The sequence below is a fragment of the Marmota monax genome, unplaced genomic scaffold (assembly GCF_021218885.2).
Source record: "Marmota monax isolate L192 unplaced genomic scaffold, Marmota_monax_Labrador192_F-V1.1 WCK01_AAM20220418_F8-fsc00073, whole genome shotgun sequence".
In the NCBI taxonomy this organism is placed as follows: domain Eukaryota; kingdom Metazoa; phylum Chordata; class Mammalia; order Rodentia; family Sciuridae; genus Marmota; species Marmota monax.
The window spans coordinates 8,876,763-8,898,992 of record NW_026692846.1 but is presented as its reverse complement, the minus strand read 5'-3'; the positions used below and the strand labels follow the sequence as shown (position 1 = coordinate 8,898,992).

The 22,230-nt window shown below is 55.8% G+C and overlaps 1 protein-coding gene across 2 annotated transcripts in view; it reads right to left on the bottom strand.

Moving 5' to 3' along the window:
• Ndrg1 (N-myc downstream regulated 1) overlaps positions 1-20,603 on the bottom strand; it is a 51,385-nt gene extending 30,782 nt beyond the window's left edge. The window contains exons 1-3 of one of the 2 annotated variants that reach the window (XM_046449029.2): positions 20,451-20,603; positions 8,657-8,740; positions 5,273-5,308 (exon numbers count right to left, since the gene is read on the bottom strand). In XM_046449029.2, coding sequence (XP_046304985.1) covers positions 5,273-5,308; positions 8,657-8,719 — 99 coding nt within the window. In that variant the 5' untranslated portion in view covers positions 8,720-8,740; positions 20,451-20,603. The remainder of the gene's footprint in view (positions 1-5,272; positions 5,309-8,656; positions 8,741-20,450) is intronic. The other variant, XM_046449030.2, reaches the window with a different exon arrangement.
• Positions 20,604-22,230: the final 1,627 nt, after the last annotated feature.

The following is a 22,230-nucleotide window of genomic DNA, read 5'->3' as shown; positions in this document are numbered from 1 at the left end:
TATCTTCTTATAATAATCTTCATTAAGTGTCACTCAAGCTTGGATTCAGCTCAAATATTGTGATTCATTGGTGAGATGGAGCCTATTAGCAGCTCAAAAGTTAACCCCTCTTTGTCCTTGGAAGGTTCAGAATTCAGGCCAGAGGGGCCCAGGCATAGGCTACTGCCCCAGCCTGCAATGATCTAAGCTCCTGTCGCATGACTGGGTCCATCTACCCTCAGGTCTCAGTTCAATGTCACCTCTCAAAAAGCTCTGCTGCCCACCCCCGCCCTGGCCTAAGACAGTGCCCGCCTGCTCTCTCCCACCTCCTGGCTGGGGGTCAGCAGAAGATTGTCTTCAAGCAGCCTCTGGGGCTGAAGCTGCCCTATTGCTTCACTGAGCTCAGTGTGCTTGTCCCCGCGGAGGAGACTCGGAGCACGGGTCTCAAGCACATGCTGGAGGTGAAACCCAGCCCTGCCCTCCCAGCTGGGTGGCTGGGGCTCTCCATCGGGGCCTGAGGAGCTCAGCACAGGGAATACCTGGACTAGGCCTCACACCCGTTCTGCACTCATGAACGTGGAGCTGTTCTAGAATTTCAGTTCCTGATAACAAGGGTGCTGCCGGGTACATCTCCACTGTATCCTCAGCACCTGAGACCAGTCACAAAGTGGGCGTTGCTGGAGAGAAGGAAGGATGCCAACAGGAAGATGCCCCGCCCTCGGAGGAGCTCAGGATGAACCAAGAGGCCAGCCCAGGCCTGGGGCAGGAGGCCTGCAAATCCCTTCCTGACCCGTCAGCCCCTTCAGAAGGCTCCTCCTGGGCCCCCACATCCCCAGTATCCTGAGGGTATAGTTTCTTTGCCCCCCACACCTTGAGCCACCTTCAGGGCAGCCTGCTCTGCTCTGCCAGCTTCCCCAGACTGCAGGGAGAAACAGATCAAGTGCTTCCCAAGCTACTGAGAGCGGCACAGCAAGAAGGCCTTCCCAGCACCAGGAAGACCATGCCTCCTAGGCCAGACTGGGCCCAGGGCTTCCCTCACTCTCGTGGAGTCTTCCTGTCACCTGTACTGCAGGGTTTTAAAAAGCTGCAGTAACCATATTCCAGCAATCCTACTTCTAATTACAAAGGACTGAAAGCAGAGTCTAGAATAGGTACTTGCACACCTGGGTCCACACCCAGAGCCAAAGGTGGAAGCCACCCACTCGTCTAGAAATGGACGACTAGATAAGCAATGAGCAAGGACACAGGGCCTCATAAAGGAAGGACATTCTGACACTTTACCACAGGGGTGACCTCGAGGACACGGGGCTGAGTGAAACAAGCCAGTCTCCAAAGATGAGCACTGCACGGTGCCATCTGCAGGACCTGCTTCGAAGTGGCTGCCAGGGGCTGGGGCAGGGAACAGGTGTCCTTGATTGATGGGTGCAGAGTCTCAGCTCCACATGGCGAAAAGCCCTCGACATGAATAGTGGTGATGGCCTTCCCCGTGAGATACTGCAGGCCACTGCACTGTATGCTTAAGAATGATGAAGAGGACACATTTTGTGTGTAATTTGCCACAATAAAACAACCGGGGAAACCCACAGTAGTGGGTAGAGAGGAGTGTTGTGTTCCCAATGGCACTCATGTGGAAGTCACACCACCGTCCCTCAGAGTGCCACTTCAGCAAGGCTAGAGTGGCTTCCCACTTCCCAGATTGGGAAACTGAGGCTGGAGGGAAGTGAAGCAACATGCCTGGGTCCCCGGGGCTTTCAGTCCACTTCTCCTAGCTCTGGGTCGCCGCCTGGACCCTCAGGAGGACAGACAACCACAGCACCAGGAAGACACACCTAGCTACAAGGCACACTCTGTGACAGAGGACATAGGTTAGGGTGGCTCCTATCAGACAGAGGCTGGGGGGGGGGGGGGCGGGCAGCCTGGCCCTGGATGATCAGATGGCCCCTGGGGCTGCCCATCTAAGCTCTGCACAGTCCACAGACCTTGTGGATCACCTAGGGCTTCGGGAGATGGCTGCTGCAATTTCTACAGCTCTAACTGCCCTGGGTCATGGATGCAAAAAAGGAAAAGAGACTAGAAGCAGGATCAGATGTCACGACTCCTAGCGGCCCTAGAGCAGCCCTGGGTCAATGACTTCCCCCTTGCCTGCTCCTCAGTTTCTCCCACTGGACTCTGACTATCTGGATGAGATAAACCTAGAATCCCTCAGGCTGATCCCGTCCCCTTCCAATCCCCCTGAGCACCTGCACATGTCCCACGTCCTGAGAGACATTGATGGGCAGGATGGAGCTCTGGATGGCGGGGAAGCCAGGCCTCAGCACAGGAAGGCACAGGGGCACATGAGCTGGCTTCTCAGCAGGACCTGGAGGTGGTTTCCAGTCCTAGCACACTGGCCTCGATTTCCCCCTGAACAAAGACGAGATGGCACCTCTCATGCCACTGTTGAGGCAGAGACACCGGCTGGGAGCCCTGGGTACAGTGCCAGGCACAAGAAGCAGTCACTAACCTCATGGGCATCTGTGCGGGCTGCCAGGGGCGTCTGGGGCTGGGAGAGGGAGGCCCCAGGTCTGGCACAACCTGCCCCAGTCACTGGTGAGTGGCCTAGGTGGCTCATTTCCCTACACTGACTCTTCTGTCCTTAAGTACAAGTGGAACTGGAGGCCGCCATGAGACCCTGCCCTCCTTGACCAAGATCTGAGCCTCATATCCCACACAGAGCCATAAAATGACATTCCAGGTCATGGCTGGGAGCTGGAGCTCATGGCCGGGGGCTCAGAGAGTAAAGCAGCCAGAGCCAGTGGAAGGTGAAGGGAAGGGAGGAGGAATGCTGTCCCGTCTGGACCTACTGCACTCTCAGCCCCCTCCCCAGATCCTTCTTAGACCCCAGGAGCCCCCTCCCTGAGCCTGCTCCCACCCCTGCCTGGGGTGGGCTGGGCCTTCCAATTGTCTCTGCTCGAAGTTCGTTCGGATGGCCTGCAAACTCAGCTGAGATCTCCGCTGTGTGTACAGGGCGGGTGGGTTCCCATGTCACCTTGGAGAGGGTGCCCTGGCCTGTGAGCTGTGGGTGTGCCCCTGAATTCCAGTGGGGTCTGAGTTAGCACCGGAGGAAGGACCAACAGCCAGGGGAGAGAGAGAGCTCCACACTCCAGCCCTCCAGGTCACGGCCTGGGTAACCTGGAGGCTCCCCAGCTGCAAGAGATGACCCCAGAACCTCCAGGTTACCCAGAGTCTTGCAAAGATTAAATGAGTGCATTTCATTAAAGAAATCAAATGCAACACGTTGTAACAGCCCTGGGCACATAGTAGGTGCTCAGAAGCACTGGCTATCATGGCGTTGTGGTGATGATGATGATAACTCCACAGGTGGAGGATAACTAGGTGCAGAAAAGTCCAGAAGCTTGCTGCAGGGCACCGAGCTGAAGGGGTCAGCTGCACCAGGCTGACTGAGAGGAGGGACCCTGGCCAGGCTCTCAGTGTGAGCGGCTCATTTCCTCGTTCCCAGCATGCAGAGAAACCAGCCCTGGCCTGAATTCACCAGCTGCAGAGCCCGGGACAGGCTGGGACAGCCATGGCACAGTGAGGGCTGGCTCCATGAGGCAGGGGGAGGAGGGTTTCTGGGCAGCCTCCTCCCAGGCGCCCCTGACAGTGAGGAGGGGCCCAGGCTGAAGCACTCACAGCACCTAGTGGCGGCCCACCATGTCACTCCTCGAGGGACGCAAGTGCCTGAGTCCTGAACAGCAGGAGATTGGGCCCTGACTTAGGCCCCCACTCTTTTACGGGGACTGCAAAAGCACGTTTTTATGGGAAAAGCCCACGGGGTGCTGGGCCAGCTATGGACCGCAGGCTGGGCTGCCCGACCCCACTGACTTCAACTTCCTCTGCTCTAACAATGGACACAGGCGTCCCACTTTACTGGGCGCCAGGGATCAGTGGGGTGTCCCTTGCTGTGCTAAGGGGCCCCACATCTTCTAGAGGTCCAGGGTCTGGAGCCGAGTAGGGCTTGGCACATGTGTTCTGGATGTTGGGGCTGCACAGCCATGAGGGTGTCCTTGGAAAAGAAATGACCACACAGAGGGCAAGGTGTCCGATCCATGCCAGCGGCTTGAGAGCCTGAGGTCAGGGTGGTCAGTCCAGGCTGACCCTCAAAGGCCTTGCACTGTGAGCAGCTCTTCAGGGCCCGAGTGACCTGCGCTAACCACTGCCCCCAGCACCCGCCCTGCATTTCCGCTCCTTCCAGAGATAATGCGGGTTCCCTGGCTGCGGGTGGATGGGGACGGCGAGCCGTCACTGAGACAGGAGGCTCAGAGCCGGAAGCCCTGTGAGAGGAGGTGGCGGTCGAGATGGGCACAACACAGCCGGCTCTAGTCTGGGGTCAGCACCTCAGGGAAGGCCAGGTTGATGGCCCTTAGTGAGGCAGGACAGAAGGAGTGAGAAATGGGTAGGAAGGAGGCAGAGAGAAAGGACAGACACAGATTTTCACCCAGAAGTCTGCGCACTTCTCCAGACCTGTCACCTCTTAAGCCCGTCATCCTCCAGGCCTCTTACTCCCAAATCCCTGGAAAAGTGATAAACTCACCTGTGCACTGTTAATTAACCCCCAATCAATCAATTAAGCAAAGAGAAACTCGGTATCTTGAGGAACCTGTAGTTTCAGGAACTCTCCACACTATCTACTGATCAGATAATGAAGACCACGGCGGCCGCAGGGCCCGGGACTCCCCAGACACCAGAACCCACCTGGGATCACTCCTTACCTTCCCAAGCCACCCAAGTGTCCCTTGAAAGAAGATCAGGGAACCCCAAACCGCACCTCTCACTCTCAAGACGGCCACCTCCTCCCTGGAGTGTAGGCCTGCTTTGCTAAATGCACCCCTGTCCGTGCCTCCAACTGGCCCAGGTTGCAATTCTTTCCTGTCACGTACGTCAAGACCCCCGCTTGTCCTGAGGCAAGTCCCCCCTTCTCTCTGGGAACTTCTCGGACTCTTCTCCAGAGACACCTCTTCTCTTGTGACACCAGAGTCAAGGTCAAGCCTCCCGGTCACAGGGTCCTTCATCTCCCTGGTTTGCCCATGGCTGTGTGCCTGACCTGGTCCTGGGGGAACTGACTGGCTCCTGTTTCTTGGAGCAGCACTCAAGCCAGCTTCTGCCCTGGAGAAGCACTGGAGTGTGGGACCGGCTGACACGCCTCCCCCTCTTCCCTGGCCCCCAGTGTTTGAACAGAGATCCACTTCAGACCAGCGGAAAGAGAGGAGAGGAGAGGGGGCAGGGGACAGGGAGGAGCCCACCCTGTACTTGCCTGAACGTCAAACTCCTGCAGGAGGCCAGTGATGGTCTGTGGAGACAAGACACATGAGAGGTGGTCAGTTTCCTAGGGTCCCTTGTGACAGAAATGATGTTGGAACACACATGTCCTGCATCTGTTATCCACCCTCCGTCCTCTGTAAGGCCCCCTCGTTCTTACAAAGAGAGATATTCCTTTTCATCTCAAAGAATAGCAGACCAACAGAAAAGCAGAGGCACTGGTTGGGTTCCTTTTTTGACGACAGCCTTGGTGAAAAAAGATCTGAAGGTCTAAGCTGACCACAGGATTCAGAGGTTACGGAACGGAAAGTGGTGATTAACTGGTCCCCTTATCTCCATGCACGGGCTTCACTTATAAAACTCAAACCTGCCTCATTGCCCCCCCTTAAATTTCTTCCACGACTGCCACTGTCTGGCCTCTGGATTAAAGTGCAGTCCTTCATGAATGGAAAGGAGATTGAAAACCTCGAAGCATTTCCCTTGATCTAAAAATTGTTAAATTACAGCCTAAATTCCATCTTTCACCAGAGCTTTCAGAGGCTAGAAAGGTCCAGGAAGACAGGGAAAGGCTCCCTGTGGCCGGTGGAGCCATGAAAGTGCGGCGTGGAGGAGGAACGGGTTCTTGCTGGGCTGGGTTTCCTAGAAATGTGGCCAGACGCTTTTCTCCAGACCCAGAGAGGGAATCCAGATGTTCTCCCAAAACCCAAGCCCCAGCCCAACCCACCGCCGGCCTCCAGGAAAGGAGGGCTCAGCGGAGCCAAGACACAGGAGGCCAGGGAAGCAGAATGGGCCCCGTTTGGACAACTGGGACTCAAACCTGCGTCCTAACAGATGGCCAGTTGCTGGGGGTTCAAGAAGTTTCCTGTCTCCTGGGCTATGGATAGGAACATGCCAGAGAAGCTAAACCCGGGTGGAAGCACAGGATTCCTCATGCCCTGTGTGTGTGTGTGTGTGTGTGTGCGCGCGTGTGTGTGTATGTGTGTATGTGTGTCTTTTTACCCCTCTGACTTTCAAAACGTCAACAGGAGCACAGTGATAGCCCAGAGTGAGGAGAGACATCAGGAAGAACTTCCCACCAGCAAATCAAACTTAAAATATTTTGATGAGTCCGTGTAGGGAACTGGAAGGAATCCCTTTCCATTTGCACCCTGAAGGACAAGGTAAATGCCCACTTGAGATGGAGGAGCACATGACCTAGAGTCCACAAGCTCTTTGATGTCTGCTTCAAGAACAAGATGTTCTGAGGATACCGACAGGCGGCCTGAACGGATGTTCTAAAGTGTGCACACCCTCGGGACCAGCAGAGCCACTCCTGAGAGTTCTTCCTCCAGCGGTGCCTGCACACATAGGAAGTGGTGTGCGCACCAGCTACAGCAAGGGCACCCATGTCCGCTTCACTGTCTGTAATGGCAAAGGGTTGAAAAGACGGACATGTCCATACAGCAGGCACGGGCCAGAGGAACCCAGAGGAATCCTGTGCAGGGCAAAGAGAAGCACAGGTTCTCTGTGGACTGGCATTGAGAGGGTCCCTACAACATGCCCTTGAGTGACTCTAGCAGGGCGCAGCACACCATTCCCATGTGGTTACACAGAACACACTTCCTGTGGTTCATATGGGACGTGCTGAAGTGTATTTGTACTGCAAGGAGGGTTTTGTCTGACTGACTGTCAAAGACTGTCCTGGACCTAGAGTGAAGATTTAGAAATGGCTGAGAGCATGCGCAGTGTCCAGTGGGAACGGGCACAGTGCAGACCGCCATCTGTTTTATAAATAAAGCTTTATTCGGACACAGAAAGCCCATTTGCATACACACTCCCCATGGCTGCTGTCCGGCTATAACAGCAAAGGTATCCAAAGGGGTTGGTTCCAGGAACCCGATGGAGACCCAGATCTGCAGATGCTCAAGTCCCTGATATAAAATCATATATTTGCATATAACCTAGGAGCATCCTCTTGTATACGTAAATCATCTCTGAATGACTGGTAAAGCCTATTATAATGTAAATGCAATGTAAATGGTTGTTAGGCTCCAATTCTTTAGGGAATAATAAAAAGTCTGGGCATGTTCCAACTTTGTCTTTAAAATATTTCTTAAAAATACTTTTGATGGGTGGCTGGCTAAATCTTCAGATGGAAGCCCCGGATACTGAGTCCTGGCTGAAGTGGCAACAGAGCCACAGTGGTGGACACCGGCTGGCCCTCTACGGAGGGTCCACAGAGCCTGGGAGCAGAACAGTCGGCAGGGGCTCCGCAGCCTCCCAGGCCTGGCTCCTATTTCTACTTGTATCCACATCTGAACGGGCTCTGGCAACGCCCTACCCAGACCAGTTCCTTCATCTGCAAAATGGGGATGAGGACAGCTGCCTCACGGGTTGGTGATGAGAAGCTCTTGAAGTGAGGAGGCGAAAGCCAGCAGCCACGTGTCCAGCCCAGTCACCAAGGGCAGCGGCCTGGGTTTGATTCCATGGCCCACATTTGTAACTACATATTTTGCGAGGAGGACAAATCAACCTCCTCAGACCCTGCCTCCTCTGCTATAGAGGACACCACGGACCAGCCGCGATCAAATAGGACGCGCCCAGAGGCAGGCGCAGCATGGCCTACACATGTTAATGGTCATCTGTGAAAGCATTTGGTTGGCCTTAGAGTAACCGTATTCTTAAGCCTAAGTTGCCACACTTTAAAAAGAGGCTTCATAAATGAGCAGTTGTGAGTGTCTGAGAATCGGGATGTGAACAGGCTTTCAAACTTTCTACGGAAAGGTTGCTCCATCTCAGAACAATCAGCCCAGGACAGACCAGGCAGCTGGCCTGGGGCAGGAGATTCTGCCTCTATCCCAGGGGTTTGGCCAAAACGCCAGTAACAGCAAGCCCAAGGGCTGACAACACGGGCTTTCCAACTCGGGCCTTGCAATTTTGTGGACACAAAGTTGCAAGATGCCATTGCAGGACTGAAACCCAGGTCGTGTGGCCCTAGAGTGTGTGGCTCTAACCCCTCAGCTGTGGACGGAGTAGGCAGAACCCAGGGCAATGGGACTCCATGTTGCATGATCTAGAACCACAGGTCAGACGGGGGTGGCTGGGGAAGGCAAATGAAGGGCAGAGGCCGGGTAAGGGGCCCATGGTGCTATAGCACTTAGTGGTCAAATTGAACTTGAACCTGGGCCTCTACCCCAGTGAGTATGTGTACACACTTGGGGTACACATGTGGTCACACAGGCACATTACCCCTGCACGTGTGCCTGGGTGCCATGCCCACGAGTGTGCATGCTGTGTGCCCATGTGTGCGCCAGGGAGTGTGTCCACATGCATGTGTGTGTGTCCCTATGTGTGCACACATGTGCATATGACAGGGACAGCCGGGAGCATCTCAACTCACCTCTCCTTTCTCCACCAAAGGCTTCACCTCGGCCAGATCCACGTCCTGTAGTTCTCGAGACATGTCCGAGTTGTCACCTGCCTGCTGGGGGTGGGGGGGGACAGACAGGTCAGCACTTCCTGCTGAGAGACGTTTCCTGAAGGAAGCACGTCCAAGGTGAAAGGCCAGCTGGGCCCTGCCCGGCAGCTCTCCCCACATTTCCTGGGAGAGGAACCTGGCCTCAGACACAGCCACTTTCCAATAAAGTGATTTCCTGGACTAAAATCACTTCCCCACACAGAGTCCAGGCCCACCCACTTCCGGTGGCATTTTAGATGGAGCCCCACATTATTCCAAAGCCCCAGACTGACAACCAAAGGAAAGAAACGTCATGGGGCACAGTCATGTGCAGGGGAAACAGGCTTCACAGACGCGCACATGCGGGCGTGCGCACACACACGCACACACACACACGCACCCCTCTGGGCCACCTGATGCAGGAGGACGGAGGAGGCAAGGAGCAGGGAAGACCCAGCCAAGGGTCTGGCAGGCCCTGAGCATGCAGTAGGATTTGGGAAGAATGAGGTCCTTCGAGGCCAGAAGCACTTTGGGGGCTGAGGCAGAACAAGGTGTGTGTGTGGCTCTAACTCGGGCAGGTCCCAAAGGGCCAGGAAGGAGGGCTGCAAAAGGACACCCAGGGCACAGTTCCAGTCCAGCCTGCGATGCTGACTGATGGGCCCCTGGGAGGGTGGGACTTGGGCAGGCAGTGACATCCCCGAAGCACACTGCCTGCGGCTTCATCTGGGAGCTGGACAGACAGACATTCACTCTGTGGTCAACAGTCAAGTTGGAAAAGGCAAGTCACTGCCAATACCTGGGTGCAGGACCATGGGTCCTGGGGAAAGCCTGAGTGCACAGGCACTAGGGAAGGAGAAGCCAGCCACAGGAGGGGGCTGGCCCGCCTGGCTCTCGGACCCTGCACCTCATGGGAACAGCCTGACCTCACTGCTGCATTTCCGAGTGGGAGCCTGGCCCCCGCTGCCCAGGCCTCTGATGCCATGTGGGCAGAGAGTGTAAGTCTCTGAAATCCCAGCCCCGGGCTCCTCTGCAGAGCCAGCTCCTGGGCCCACAGGGACATGGGAAAATCAGAGGCCAGCAGCAAGAGCAGGGCCACTCGGCTTCAGGCCCAGGCCAGCACATGGCATTCCGTGGGCTGCTCCTGCTCACCTCTGGGTGCTCTGGTCTGCAGCCACAGCATGATTGTTCCCCAGGGGATAACCACCCCCCAGGAATGCCTTTCTGCGGCCTTTGGAGTATGCTCCAGAACATTCTGAAAACAAAGTCGGTTTTATATCTGTGAGCATTCCTGGCAGCTGCCCACTCGGAGGCAGGAGGCCTGAAAAGCCAGGGTCTGTGAGCCTTGCTAACTCAGCATGTTCAGGGTCCCGAGACCCTGGCCCGTGGGATGCCTCGCCTACACAGCCCAGAGAGCCTTCCAGAAGTTCAGGGTCCTGCCAACACCAACTCCCATGATAAAAGGGAAAAGACTGCAGGAGTCACAGGGGCTTCTGAACCTCCCTGTTCAGCAGAGGACCTAAGGGGAGGCCAGGCTCTCCACTATGCCACTGGGGGGGGCCTGGGGCTGCCTTCAGCTGCACCTGTGAGCTCTGCTGAGAGGGGGCTCACCTGCCCTGTTCCCTTCTCCACCTCTAGCTCCTGGCACATCCGTGTGCCCGGCCCACCAGGACTCGCTCCTGTAGCATACAGGATACATTTATTTAAATCCCATTTTTCTTCTATTTTTTGCACGCTAGAGATGGAGCCCGGGGCACTCTACCATTGAACCACATCCCTAGCCCTTTGCGTTTTTTTCATTTTGAGACAGGGTCTTGCCAAGTTACCAAGGCTGATCTCAAGCTTGCAGTCCTCCTGCCTCAGTCTCCTGAGTCACTGGGATTACAGGCATGTACCACCACGTCCAGCTTAAATCCTCTTTTAAATTGCCACTAACCCACGAGAGCAAAAGGCCTTGAAAACTCTTCTACATCTGTAAGGACTCAGCACATGCTGTGGTTCCGCCCAGTTTGGTCAGATTTCTGTGGCTTCTAGAAATTTCCATCATATTTGAATATGACATCAGCCTCCACAGCTTCCTCCTCCTCCTTCAGAATGGAAAGGAGAGCAACTTCAGCCTCTGCTTCCCAAACACACATGGGGAAAAACCCTTTTACCTCTTTTGACCTGGCTTCCCATAGCACAGGAGGCAGTGGCTGGCTCTTAAATACCAAGTCCTTGTGAATCTGCTCTTTGGAGCTGGAAGGGCCTCATCTGGCAGAGACCCCCCAGTGTGTATCTCAGTTAGGACTGACTTGGTCCCAGGGCACCTCCAGCAATGTCTGGGGCACTTTTTGATTGTCATGACTGGGGGTTGCTACTGGTTCCTAGTGAGTAGAGGTCAGGGATGCAGCTGCCCAACCTACCATGCCCACAGCAGTCTCATGACAGAGTTATTTGACCCAAAATGTCAACAGTCCCTGACTGACACCCTGGTCGAACGAAGGACTCTGACATCCACAGTGGGACTAGATAAAGCAGAAGAAAGGTTGTTCGTGTATCTCAGGGACAGATACTGTGGCCTGTGTGCTCATAAACATAACTACCTTGGGGGTGGGGTAGAACATCTGCCAGGTTTGCCCCTCTAGGTCACTGCCCCCAGGAACAGGCCTGTGTACACCTGGGGCTCCAGCAGATGACCTCTGCCCCTTGAACTCTCCAGCTGCTGGGGTCCAGCATATGGTCAGCCTGCAACAGGCCAAAAGAGAGCAGCTGTCCCATCTCATTCCCTGGGCTATGGCCAGTCCCACCAGCCCCTCCCCCAACTCTGATGCCCCAACCAAAGGACTTGCTAAACTTTATTTTCAGATATTTTTGTCCAAAGGAAATGTTATAACGAAGATCGAAAACAGATTTTAAAAAAAGAGGTGCTTTGGATGCAGATGGGGACAGGGCATGGAACCTCCCTGGCAGCTGCCCTTCTCCCCTCCTAGGACCTGCCCACCCACCCTGCCCTGCACCTCCAGAGCTGCCCTTGCAGAGCCCCTGAGCCCCAGGAACCCAGGCCTCAAGGCTGTAGCCTATCAGAGGTTTCCTCCTGTGTTGGGTTCTCCAGCACCTAACATGGGGCTGAGACAAAAGCACACTTTGTTGATGGGGACCTACTGTGTGACAGGTCTGAGGATTCCGCCTTGAACAAACAGCCAGTTCCTGTCCCCACAGACCCAGTTCCTGTGCCCCTGGAAGCCTCCCTTGGGTTCACTTAGCAGGTCTGCGCACTGACCGAACGTCCCTCAGCGGCTACGCTCTCCTGGACTGGGCAGATGCTGTCCTCACTATTGTGTCCTAGGACTCAGCACTACCGACACTTGGGGCCCCAGAGTTCTTCCTGATGGATGCTGCCCTGAGCATTCTCTGATATGTAGCCACCATCCCTGGCCCCACCAAACCCACCCCCAAGTCCTGACAGCTGAAGGTGCCTGTGATATGGCCAAACATCTCCAGGCACAAAGCAGACCTGGCTGGGAGGGGCTAACCTTGGCAGTGCCTGGCATGAAACGGGCATCCAGAGAAGGTCTGTCCGACACAGTTCTTATTTAATGTAGTTCCTTCCCCCGCCCCACATGCCCCACCACATCACTGCTGTCCCTTCACAGAGGAGGAGGCTGATCCATGGGTCTGATGAGTGTAGGGGCTAAACATCTTCCCTGTGATCCCCTCTTGCTGGGCATCAACATTTGTTGATGGGGCTCAGGCCACCACAGTATCCCACAGACTGGCTGGCATCACCCTCTTCCGTCTCCACCTGCCCACTCAGAGGAATTCAGAAAACCCACATCAGAGCAGTGGTAGGCTGCTCCAAACTAACAGAAAGGCTGATGGGTCAGACTTGAGCATTGCCCTTCATCAGCATGTGACCCTGACCAAGGATCTGGGACTGTCTGACTCTGTTTGCTCATCTGAAATTGGACTTCATAACTCCTGCTCCCAGGAAGCAGCAGGGGTTTAGATAATGATGCACTGAAGCTGGCAAACTGCTGCTCAGTTAATCAATGTACTTGTCTTCCCTGGTTGCCTGAGAGCGCCGCCTGGGTACGTGTGGAGACAACCCGTGTTTTACACCAACCAAGAGCAGAGACCACTGAAGAACTCAGTTCCAGCACAAAACTCTACTTTGTGGTGCTTGATCTCCTTCCACCAGGAGGAAGATGCACTGGGTTGGGACTCTGGCTGGTGCTTCTAGGCCCACTTCCCCACAGGGACCACACTCAGTGGTCACATCCTACAGCTGATAGAGGCCACTTGGCCCAGCAAGTAACAGTGGACAGGAGGTAGGTGCTGGACTCCACCCCCTGCACCTCCACAGCTCCCTGTAGAGTCCTAGCTGTTGGGATCAGAAAGGGGCCACAGTGAAGTGACCAGCAGAGGCCCCACACAGCACCATGGATGGACACTGACTCCCTGCTCCCTGCTCCACCTGCACAATGACATGGAGCTGCCACCCGCCTCTCCAAAGCTCTCCAAGAAGCAGACATGAGCCCTGGAGGCAGGGAATGAGGTCAGGACAGTCTCCTTCTGCTAAAACCCCACTTCAAAAACAGGGCTCAGCCCCATCAACAAATGACCAAGCCCCAAAGGGCTGTGCAAATACCTCTCCATTGCACCAGACCCCAGAGACCATCAGAGATTCACAGGAACTCATGGGTTCCAAACCAAGCCAAGACCAGGATCTGCCTAAAGACAAGCATGTGACCCCAAGACCTGGGAAGGCAGCGGCAGAGGTGTCTTGGGGAATCTGAGACCACTCGAGAATAGTTAACCAGTTCCTATGGGACTGTGATTCTCAGAAAGCCTCAGTCAATACGAGGCATGGGGGTGCATGCTTGAAAGCCCAGTGACTCAGGAGGCTGATGCAGGAGGATCGCAACTTCAAAGCTAGCCTTGGTAAGTTAGCAAGACTCTATCTCAAAATAGAAAACAAAAAAAGCTGGGGATGTCACTCAGCAAAGGTAGATTGTCCCTGGGTTCAATCCCTAGTCATGAAAAAATAGGTTTTTTAAAAAATAACAAAAGGAGAAGGTCTTAAGTGGCAGGAGCACTGGCTTCGGAGTGCTTTGCACGGGAATCCTGCCATCTTACCACCTCATAACTCCGAACAAGGTCCTCTCTGGGCTTCAGGTTCCCCATCGGTCAGGAATGCACAAGGCACATTCCGTGGAAATTGTCTGGTGCACAATGAGTTGGACCCATGGGAACCACAGGAACGTGCTACACCAAGGCCAAAGGGCCACGCACCCAGGACCCTCACAGGGCTCAGCTCAGCTGTGGCCAGGTTAACACTTCAGTTTCTCAGGCTCCTGCCTGTTAAGCCTGAGGTTTCCGCCTGGCTCTGTCATGCCTCCAACTCAAGCTATTTCTTGGAAACTCTCTGTCCTCTTGAGCAACTGCTTTTGGGCCCCTGGAATCCCTATGGGGTGGGACTGAGGGGCATTCAGCAGTGACAGCCAAAGGAGCCCCCTCTGTGGCACTAACTGAGCTCTCAAGTCTGCATTTGCTGCAAGCATCACAGCAGCCCAGAGCAGGGCACCAGCATGCTCACCGCCTACCTACCACGCCGGCACTGAGTAGGACACGCGCTGAGCCGGCAAGCTTCACGCTGGCACAGGTAGGAGCTACCTTGAAGGGAAACGCTGGCAATGACACCACGGTGCCCTGAACACACAGCAGACCTCCCTCCATCTGTGGCAGCGCAGCGTCCCAGGGCTGACTACACTTGGCCACAAGACGGTCAATGCATGTGGGTGGGTGAGACAGTCATTTGTCTCCTTCCAGCCTGCGCAGTCACAGTCGCGGCTGAGCCACTGGGAGCAGCCTCCACTTGGGGCAAAACCCATCTTAGCCTTCTCTATGCTCCCTTCACAATGCCCAGAACCGCCTCTGCTTTCAGTTCTCCCCCAGGTGCCCTCCTGACTTGGCAACCGCAGTGCTCTGAAATGTTCCCTCTGCACGGTTTCACTTGTTCGCCTCAGAGTCCCTGGGAAGGTGGGTAGTACCATGCCCAGTCTACAGACAGCAGCCCGAGGCTCAAACAGGAAGGACACAGGACTTCCCTGAGTCACAATGCAGACCCCTCCCCTCCAAGGGAAACGTCAAACTCACTGGTTTGCCATGGGAGCAGGTCTGGGGCTTAAAGGAAGCGACCCACAGCCTTCCAGTGTTCTGCAATGAAGCCCAGAGGACCAACCTGGAGGGGACACTGGCAGCTTTTGCACTGATTGTCATCATCAGCCACCTGCCTGGATTTTGCCCCCTCAGTAACATGCCTGGTTTCAAAGCCACGTGGAAACCAGCCAGAGCTCTTTCTAGTACACTGGGCTCTTTATAGGACAGATCTTTAAAGGGCATGAAGGGAGGATCAATACCGCTCTTGCCTGACACAGAGACTTCCCCATACAGAAACCCCCAGAAAATTCCAGAGAACAGTTCCATTTCTGCATGACTCCAAGGAGGACCGCCCTGGGACGTGCCAGGATCACCAGCCTCACTGTGGAAACATTATTTGGCCGATTCTTTGCCAAAGAGACTCTGAAGCCAAGCTTCTAGGCAGGTCACCGGCTCTCTTGCTGTTTTTCGGACCTTTGGAAACAGGAGGCCCTGGGGAGGGTGAGGAGGTTGGCAGCCTTAACGCTCAGTGTTTTTCTTGTGTAATCAGCCAAGCAAACAGTATGGGTGGACTCGCTGGACCCTCAAGAAAGTTCCCCAACTAGAGAAAGGAAGAATTGAGATTGGGTTTTCAAAGTCTCAGAGAGAAATCGGGGGGGGGGGGGGGGGGGGGGGGGAAGGTATAGGGTCATGGGCAGGAGACCTCCAGACTAGGAATTCCTAGGGCCTCTGTGCTCTGCATGGAGCCTGAAACCTGGCAGGTATCACTGAATTGTTCAGTATTGAAAGACGAGACCAGAAATCACTACAAGGAAGACAAACCCCAGCCCCACTCACTGTCAGATCACCAGCATGGCCTGCATTCCCTGGGTACCAGCTAGAGCTAAAACCAAATTTTTGCCTGTTCAACTGGAGTCCAGAACCCAGAGGTCAGGAGAGCAGCTGAAACACAATAGCAGGAAGAGGGAGGGTCTGGAATCCACAGAGGCCCACCCCCTTCTCTGCAGTACACGGACCTTCCTGGAGGTTCTCAGTGGAGTCTTGGCAGAGCCATTGGTTTGGCAGAGAGAAGACAACTGTCCAAGGGGCCAAGCCCAGTAACTGGAAGTCCGAAGGAGGACACTGGTCTCGTTAAAGGATTGTTCTGTGAATCTGCGGGACAGGCGGGAGTTGCACTGGACGGTCTGAGATAATTTGTTGAAATCACACAAACAGAGCCAGTGTTAGCCCAGGACGCGGAAATGGATCCCTCATACAGGGCCCTTTGTCCCCAGGATCAGATGCTGGCCTTGCCCACAAGATCCTTCCCCTAAATGGTCTCGCTGCTCCCACCCTCGGGAAGGGCCCACCGGTCTTCCTGACACACAGTGGCCCAAGTTATTCCCCTCATACTTGGAGTTTTCCTTTTGAATGGCATTAATGGAACACCCACCAGGGGCCAGGGTCTCCTGTGTTGGAGGAATGGAAAAGCAGAGAAACGACCTAATCCACCGGGAAAGCTCAGGTCACCCAACACAGGACCTTCCTTCTGAAGAAAGGAGGAGGGAAGACCAAGGGGCCAGGGTTCACGAGTCAGAGATGCTTAGAGTCACCTGTTCACAAGGGTCCCACTTACATCCATATTTGGAACAGGGTGCTCAGAACCTTTGAAAGCCAAGGCAGGCGGAGGCGGGGAGGGAGCTGGGAGGAAGCGGACCTGCACCCCACCTCTCTTGGAAGCTCCAGAGGGATTAAAATGCACTCTTGTTTAAAGGGTTCCCCAGGCTGAGGTGGGGGAAGGATCAAAGATGGACTCCTGACAGGGCATTCACGTCCCATTAAAAGAGACTGTTTGTGGGCTCGATTTTGTAATCAGTTCCTATTCTTTTGTGGCAAGACTGACTCTCGGCCATTCTCCTCATTCGTGGCCTACCCTGGAGACCTCAGCTCCATACCAACACCCAACAGCAGCCCTCCACCTTCCCGTTGGGGCCTCAGTGTCCACCTGCTGTTTGTGCACTCTCCAGGGAACAAACCCGGCCACACACAGTAGGCCAGGCTCCTTAGCAGAGACTGCTCACAGCTCGGCTCCACTCCACGGTGAAGACAGGTTGGCAGGCACGCTTTGGACCAGACGTAAGCAGGAACCAGGAAACAAGTCCATCCTTGAAGGATGAGCTCAGGGGCCTTAAAGATGGCCTTAAAGGGCAACACAGGATTTGAAATGGCTAGGCCTAGCTCACTGCTTTGATCTGAACCCACTCATTTGACAGGGCAGTCTCCTGTCCAAGCCCCAGTTTTCTAACCTGAGAAGAAGAACATGTCCACGAGGTATGTCCAGCATCGAACATCCACTAACTGCCAGACCCAGAGGCCACAAGATGGCCTGTGTGGCCACTCCCTCCTTCCTCCTCTCCCCAGCATTCTGGGACAGTCTTCACGCCCTGCCTTCAGGGTACCTGGCCATGAGTTCAGTCCAAGTCTGGCTCTAGCATGTGCAGGTGCTTTGAGTCATGGGTAGGTTTAGAACAAGGGGCCCCAGACACTGCCCAGGACATGGTTCCAGAAGGCTGACACCCCTACTCAGTGTTCCCCACCTGCTGGGCACTTTTCTGTTTACATGGATCAGCTCAGTCAAGATTCTCATATCCTGTTAAGGCTGTCATTCTCATGTTACAGACCAGGAAGCTGAGGCACAGGGCTGATTACCTCTCTGTACTTTCACTCTGGCCTGCTTTCTCCAGGCACCCCAACGTGTTTCCATGCCAAAGCACGAAGACTCTGACACCGACTGTCTGGGTTCAAAGTCTGGGTCTCCCACTCTTAGCCACACGGCTATAGTCAAGGCCTCTGACTCTCCTGGCTCAGTTTGCTCATCCACTTGCTGGAGATAATACAGCCCCCCGTCTTACAAGGATTGCAGGTGTTAAGGGGACGCCGCAGCTGCTCTGGGGAGAGAAGTCCCAACCCTGCTCAGCATTCCTTCCTGCTGTGTCTGGCCCTGCTCCCTGCTAGGACCTTAGAGACTGTCACATGCTGGTTTTCCTGCTGAGCCACAGGCTCTTTGAGTCATGCCTTGGATGGATGCTCTGGAGTTGGGTTCCAAGGAAGAAATACAGCTTTAGGCCATCAGGAAAACATAATGCCATCTTTCTGGCCCCTGTGAAGCCAGCTCGGGCCAGCAGGTTTCAGCCACCAGCTCTGCCATTTATCCTGGAAAGGGCAGCCCAACCAGTGAAGCCAACCAACAGGGGCTGCAGTCCTTGTGCCTTTTCCACTCAACTGATTCGGCTGATCTCTAAACAGCTGATTTACGCTTTTTTAAATATCCCCTGCATTCTGCCTCCCCTGCCTCAAAGTGCCCTGACTACACACTTAGTGGAATGCTAATTTCATATTACCTCTCTACAGGAGACAGGCAAAGATCTAGTTCAGCCCTAACCAGAAGATCCTGAAATGGGCCTAGAGGGGGAGTTCTGGTTCTCACTTAGCTTTGGCACAAGCGTCCCTGTTTCTGGGTCTCACTTCCCATCGGCAAAGTGCAGAGAGGTCCATTACAAATCAATGGCTTGCAACTGCAGATTTGCTTGTCACTCTGAGAGAACTCTATCAGGAGAGGAGGCTCCAGTCCATGATCCATAGCCAAACATAACACCTCCACCTATACCTTCCTCCTTGGGACCCCACCTACTGGACCAGAGGGGAAGGGGACAGTCCACTCCCTGTTTATGGTTGGACTCTTCCTAGGTGCCAGATCCTGGGACAGCTGCCAGGCTCCAGGGTGAGGCAAAGTCCTCCTCCCCACCCTGGTTCTACTCACCCTCCTGGAGAGACAAGGTCCCACAAAGCTAAGAAGGTACAGGACAGGGGACAGCCCAGTGTCAATGCTTACACCTGAACATCCTCCCTTTGGAGTTTTTCATCACCAACTGGAACTACTCCCTCCCTGGCACCTTCCTTGACCCCCACCTGGTGCCATCCTGGCCAATCAGGCTCTGTGCCTTTCCTGCCAGTGCCCCTGCTGCTGGTGGTTGGCTAGCCCCTAAAGGCAGGCGGGGTTTCCCCCTCTGTACCTTGCTTCTTCCAATTCACATTTGTGAAACGCAGTGGAGACTCCAGAATGTCTAGACAGGAGGAGGCCAGGCTGGAAGGTTTGCCTTGAAGCTGCATTTTCATACCAAGAACAGGGCTTGTACTTGGATATCACGTTCCCTGGGTGGCGTGGAGGAAGGCGGAGCTGGCTGACTGGCATGTAAGGATGTCTAAAGCCCTTGTGTAGCCACTAGCTCAACTCTCAGTCTTCCATCTTCCCCGGGAGCTTAAAGGAACCAAACATACTGAAGTGCTGGGGACACGGTGGGGAAAGGCTGTTCCGGGGACGAGATAACCCGGCCCTCCCTCCCCTACTCGCTGCTTCTAACACGCATCTCCCACGTTCAACCCAGAGAGGGGGCGCTGGGGACACGCTGGGACAGCTGACAGCTTGGGTCAACAGACGCGGGAGGAAGGGAGATGGCAGTGGTGAGAAAGCGGTCCCCTAAATCCCAGCTTCAGCTCCTAATCTGACAGAGGCGGTCACAGCGTGTTTTCCCTGGAGCCCTCGCGTTCCACACCCCTGCCCGAAACTCCTCCCGAGGCTGAATCAGAGACCGCGGCGATCTCCCGGGAACAGCCGAGCAATTCCAGCTGTTCTTCCCACTGGACCACAGGAGTGGCCGGCCAGAGAGACACCGGAGGGAAGGAAAGCGGGGGCGGGTGGGCGGAGGCGACAATGACGCCACTCCTAGCTGCAGTCAGCTCAAGGGCCGCCAGATACAGGCGCGACCCTTCGCGCCCAAGCTATCTCTCCAGCGCCGCCACAGCGCCTACCCCGGGCCGCCTCGGGGACTCACCCTGCCCGGTGGCGCTCGCTGACACTCGATCTCGCGCGTGCGGCACGCGCCGTAACACACCCCGACCCCCCCACCCCGCGCGCGCGCGCGCACACACACACACACACACACACACGCCCTCTCTCACACGCACCACTCAACTCAGGATCTGGATCGGCACCGCCCCTCATATCTACTCGGTTCCTGGCCCAGTCTGGAAACCAGACACACCCACTCCCCCTTTTCCAGCCTCTTCGCCAGCGCTGCTCACCCCTACCCACCCGCATCTACACCCGCGGCGCAACAGCTCCCTCCCCGGTCATCCTGACGCCCCCAGCCAACACACGCACACCTAGCACCTCCTGCGCTCACTTCCAGCACGCACGCGGGCCAACGGGGCCAGCGGTGCCTCTGGGAGGACCCCAGGAAGCGCGATTCAGGTGTTTCTGCGCTGGCTCAGCGCACGTTCGCCGACTCCCCAGGACCGCGTTTCTCCAGTTAGAAGAAAAGCGGACGGCGATCAGTCTCCCCCGCCCTTTTCTCTAGTCGAAACCCCTACTCCAGCTGTGCTGGCGCCCCAGAGTTCCTTCCCTCGCCCGCGCCTTTGGGTCACCATGCTCTGGCAGCTCCATAGCGCTCGCTCCCGAAGCCTGCGGGCCACAAAGGGCGGGCCAAGCGCCGCAACAGCACTCCCAAGAAACCCCTTTCTGCTGTCGCTGTGCCGGGGAGGAAGAGGGTGCCAGGCTTACCTAAATCAGAGGGAGAGAGGAAAGGAGCCGGTGGCTAGGGTGGTGGCGCAGCGTCCAGCGACAACACTGGGGAGAAGTAAGGATCGGCGCGCTCTCCGGTGCGACGGCGGGGAGCCGGGCGAGGTTTGTTTATGTCCGGGCGGAGGGCGACTTTATAGGCGCCGCGGCGCCGCCTCTAAGCCTCGCCCCTCCCCTGCCTCCGCGCCCCGCACGCAGCGGGGACACACCCCTTTCCCGCTCCCTCCTCCCCAGGAGCCGGTCTGGGCTGGGGCAGTGCGCGCCGCGCCGGGTCCGCGGGAGCCGTCGCCTGTTGCGCAAGCTTCAGTAGGGGCGCGGCTGGAGGGGCCCCGGGGGTGAGCTCTGCTGTCCTCTCCGAAGTCCCAGAGGCCCGGGGCTGGGCGTGCACCGCGGGAGCGTGTGAACAGGGGTGCTGTGTGTGCTCGTGTGCGCGCTCGTGCGTGTGCATGTGGACTTCCTTGTGCCTCGGCGTGGCCGCTTGGCTCCCGTCTCTGCCTCAGAGTTTCTTCTTTAAAACGTCTCATCGCGCCACGCCCTGACATCCCTCTGGTGGACTCCTCCAGTTCCTTCAAGTCTCAACGCCTTCGCCCCTAGCCCCACCAGAGACCTTCCCATGGCCGCCTCCTCTGCTTCCTCCGACCAATTTTCTCAGACTCACACCAGACCCCTTCTGCTTCCCCCCAACTCTCCGCTGAAATTCTCGCTCCCATTTAATCTCGTCCATCTTCTCTGCTGCACCCCCAACGTTCCGCATCTCCCCTTCCCTTCCCCCTTCAAGTTCTAAGCGCCTCCGCCCGGCCCCGGTGGCCCCTCTCCCTGCCCCACAGGCGGACGGGAGGGGGCATCTCACCCTCACGCTGCCCCTCCTGGATGCTAGAACTTGCGCGGAGCTGCCTTTCCAACCCTAGTCTGTCCCACGGGCGGTGCTTTGTGTAACTGGCGCCTGCCTGCATGTTCTCAGGGACCAAAGAAAGCAGCTGTTCTCGTCCCCGTGAGCAGGAGAGAATCCCCTGGGTCCTGCAGAGCTTTTTTATTATTATTATTTTTTGAAGGTGGAAGCCACGGCCCCACCCTTTAACAGTTTAATCCGAATCTCAGGGAGTACAGACCGGGCACTGGGGGTTTAAAAAGGCCGCCCCTCTCCTGTCCTCTCCCCAGGTCACCTCTATGTGAAGCTACGCTGAGAACTGCAGCACTGGAGAAACATCCTCTTATGAATAAAGGAGAAAGTGACTCAGCCTCGCCCAGTCACTGTCCCAAAGCCACCTACCTGCCTAGCTTGGAGCTTGCCACTGAGCCCCAGGCAGGCTCAGGTGCCCCTCCTTGACTCCTCCTACTGAATGGTGACCCCCTTTCCTCCACCGGCCCTAGAGACATTCAAAGGACCCATGGGAACTGGCTTTCTTCCTTGCCTCCTATTTGCCTTAACCTGCCCTGACCTTTATTCGGTCCTAGTGAACATTTATTGAACTGCAGCTATGAGCTGGTTCTGTTCTCAGCCTCTGGGAAAGGACTGAAGAGGAAAAACCCTTTCCTTCCAGAGCACAGCAGAGTAGAGCCCTCTGACTCAGTTTCCCCCACCCATACTAGAAGGTTGAGCTGAGCTCATTCATCCTGTGGCTGTACTGAGACCTGTTATGTCCAGGTACTGTTCTAGACCCTGGGGATGTAGGAATGAACAAAGAGTTGGCATCCTTGGGAGCCATCCTGTTGTATAAACACCCGCCCCTCAGACCTGGCAGTTTGCTACCCACTTACAGAC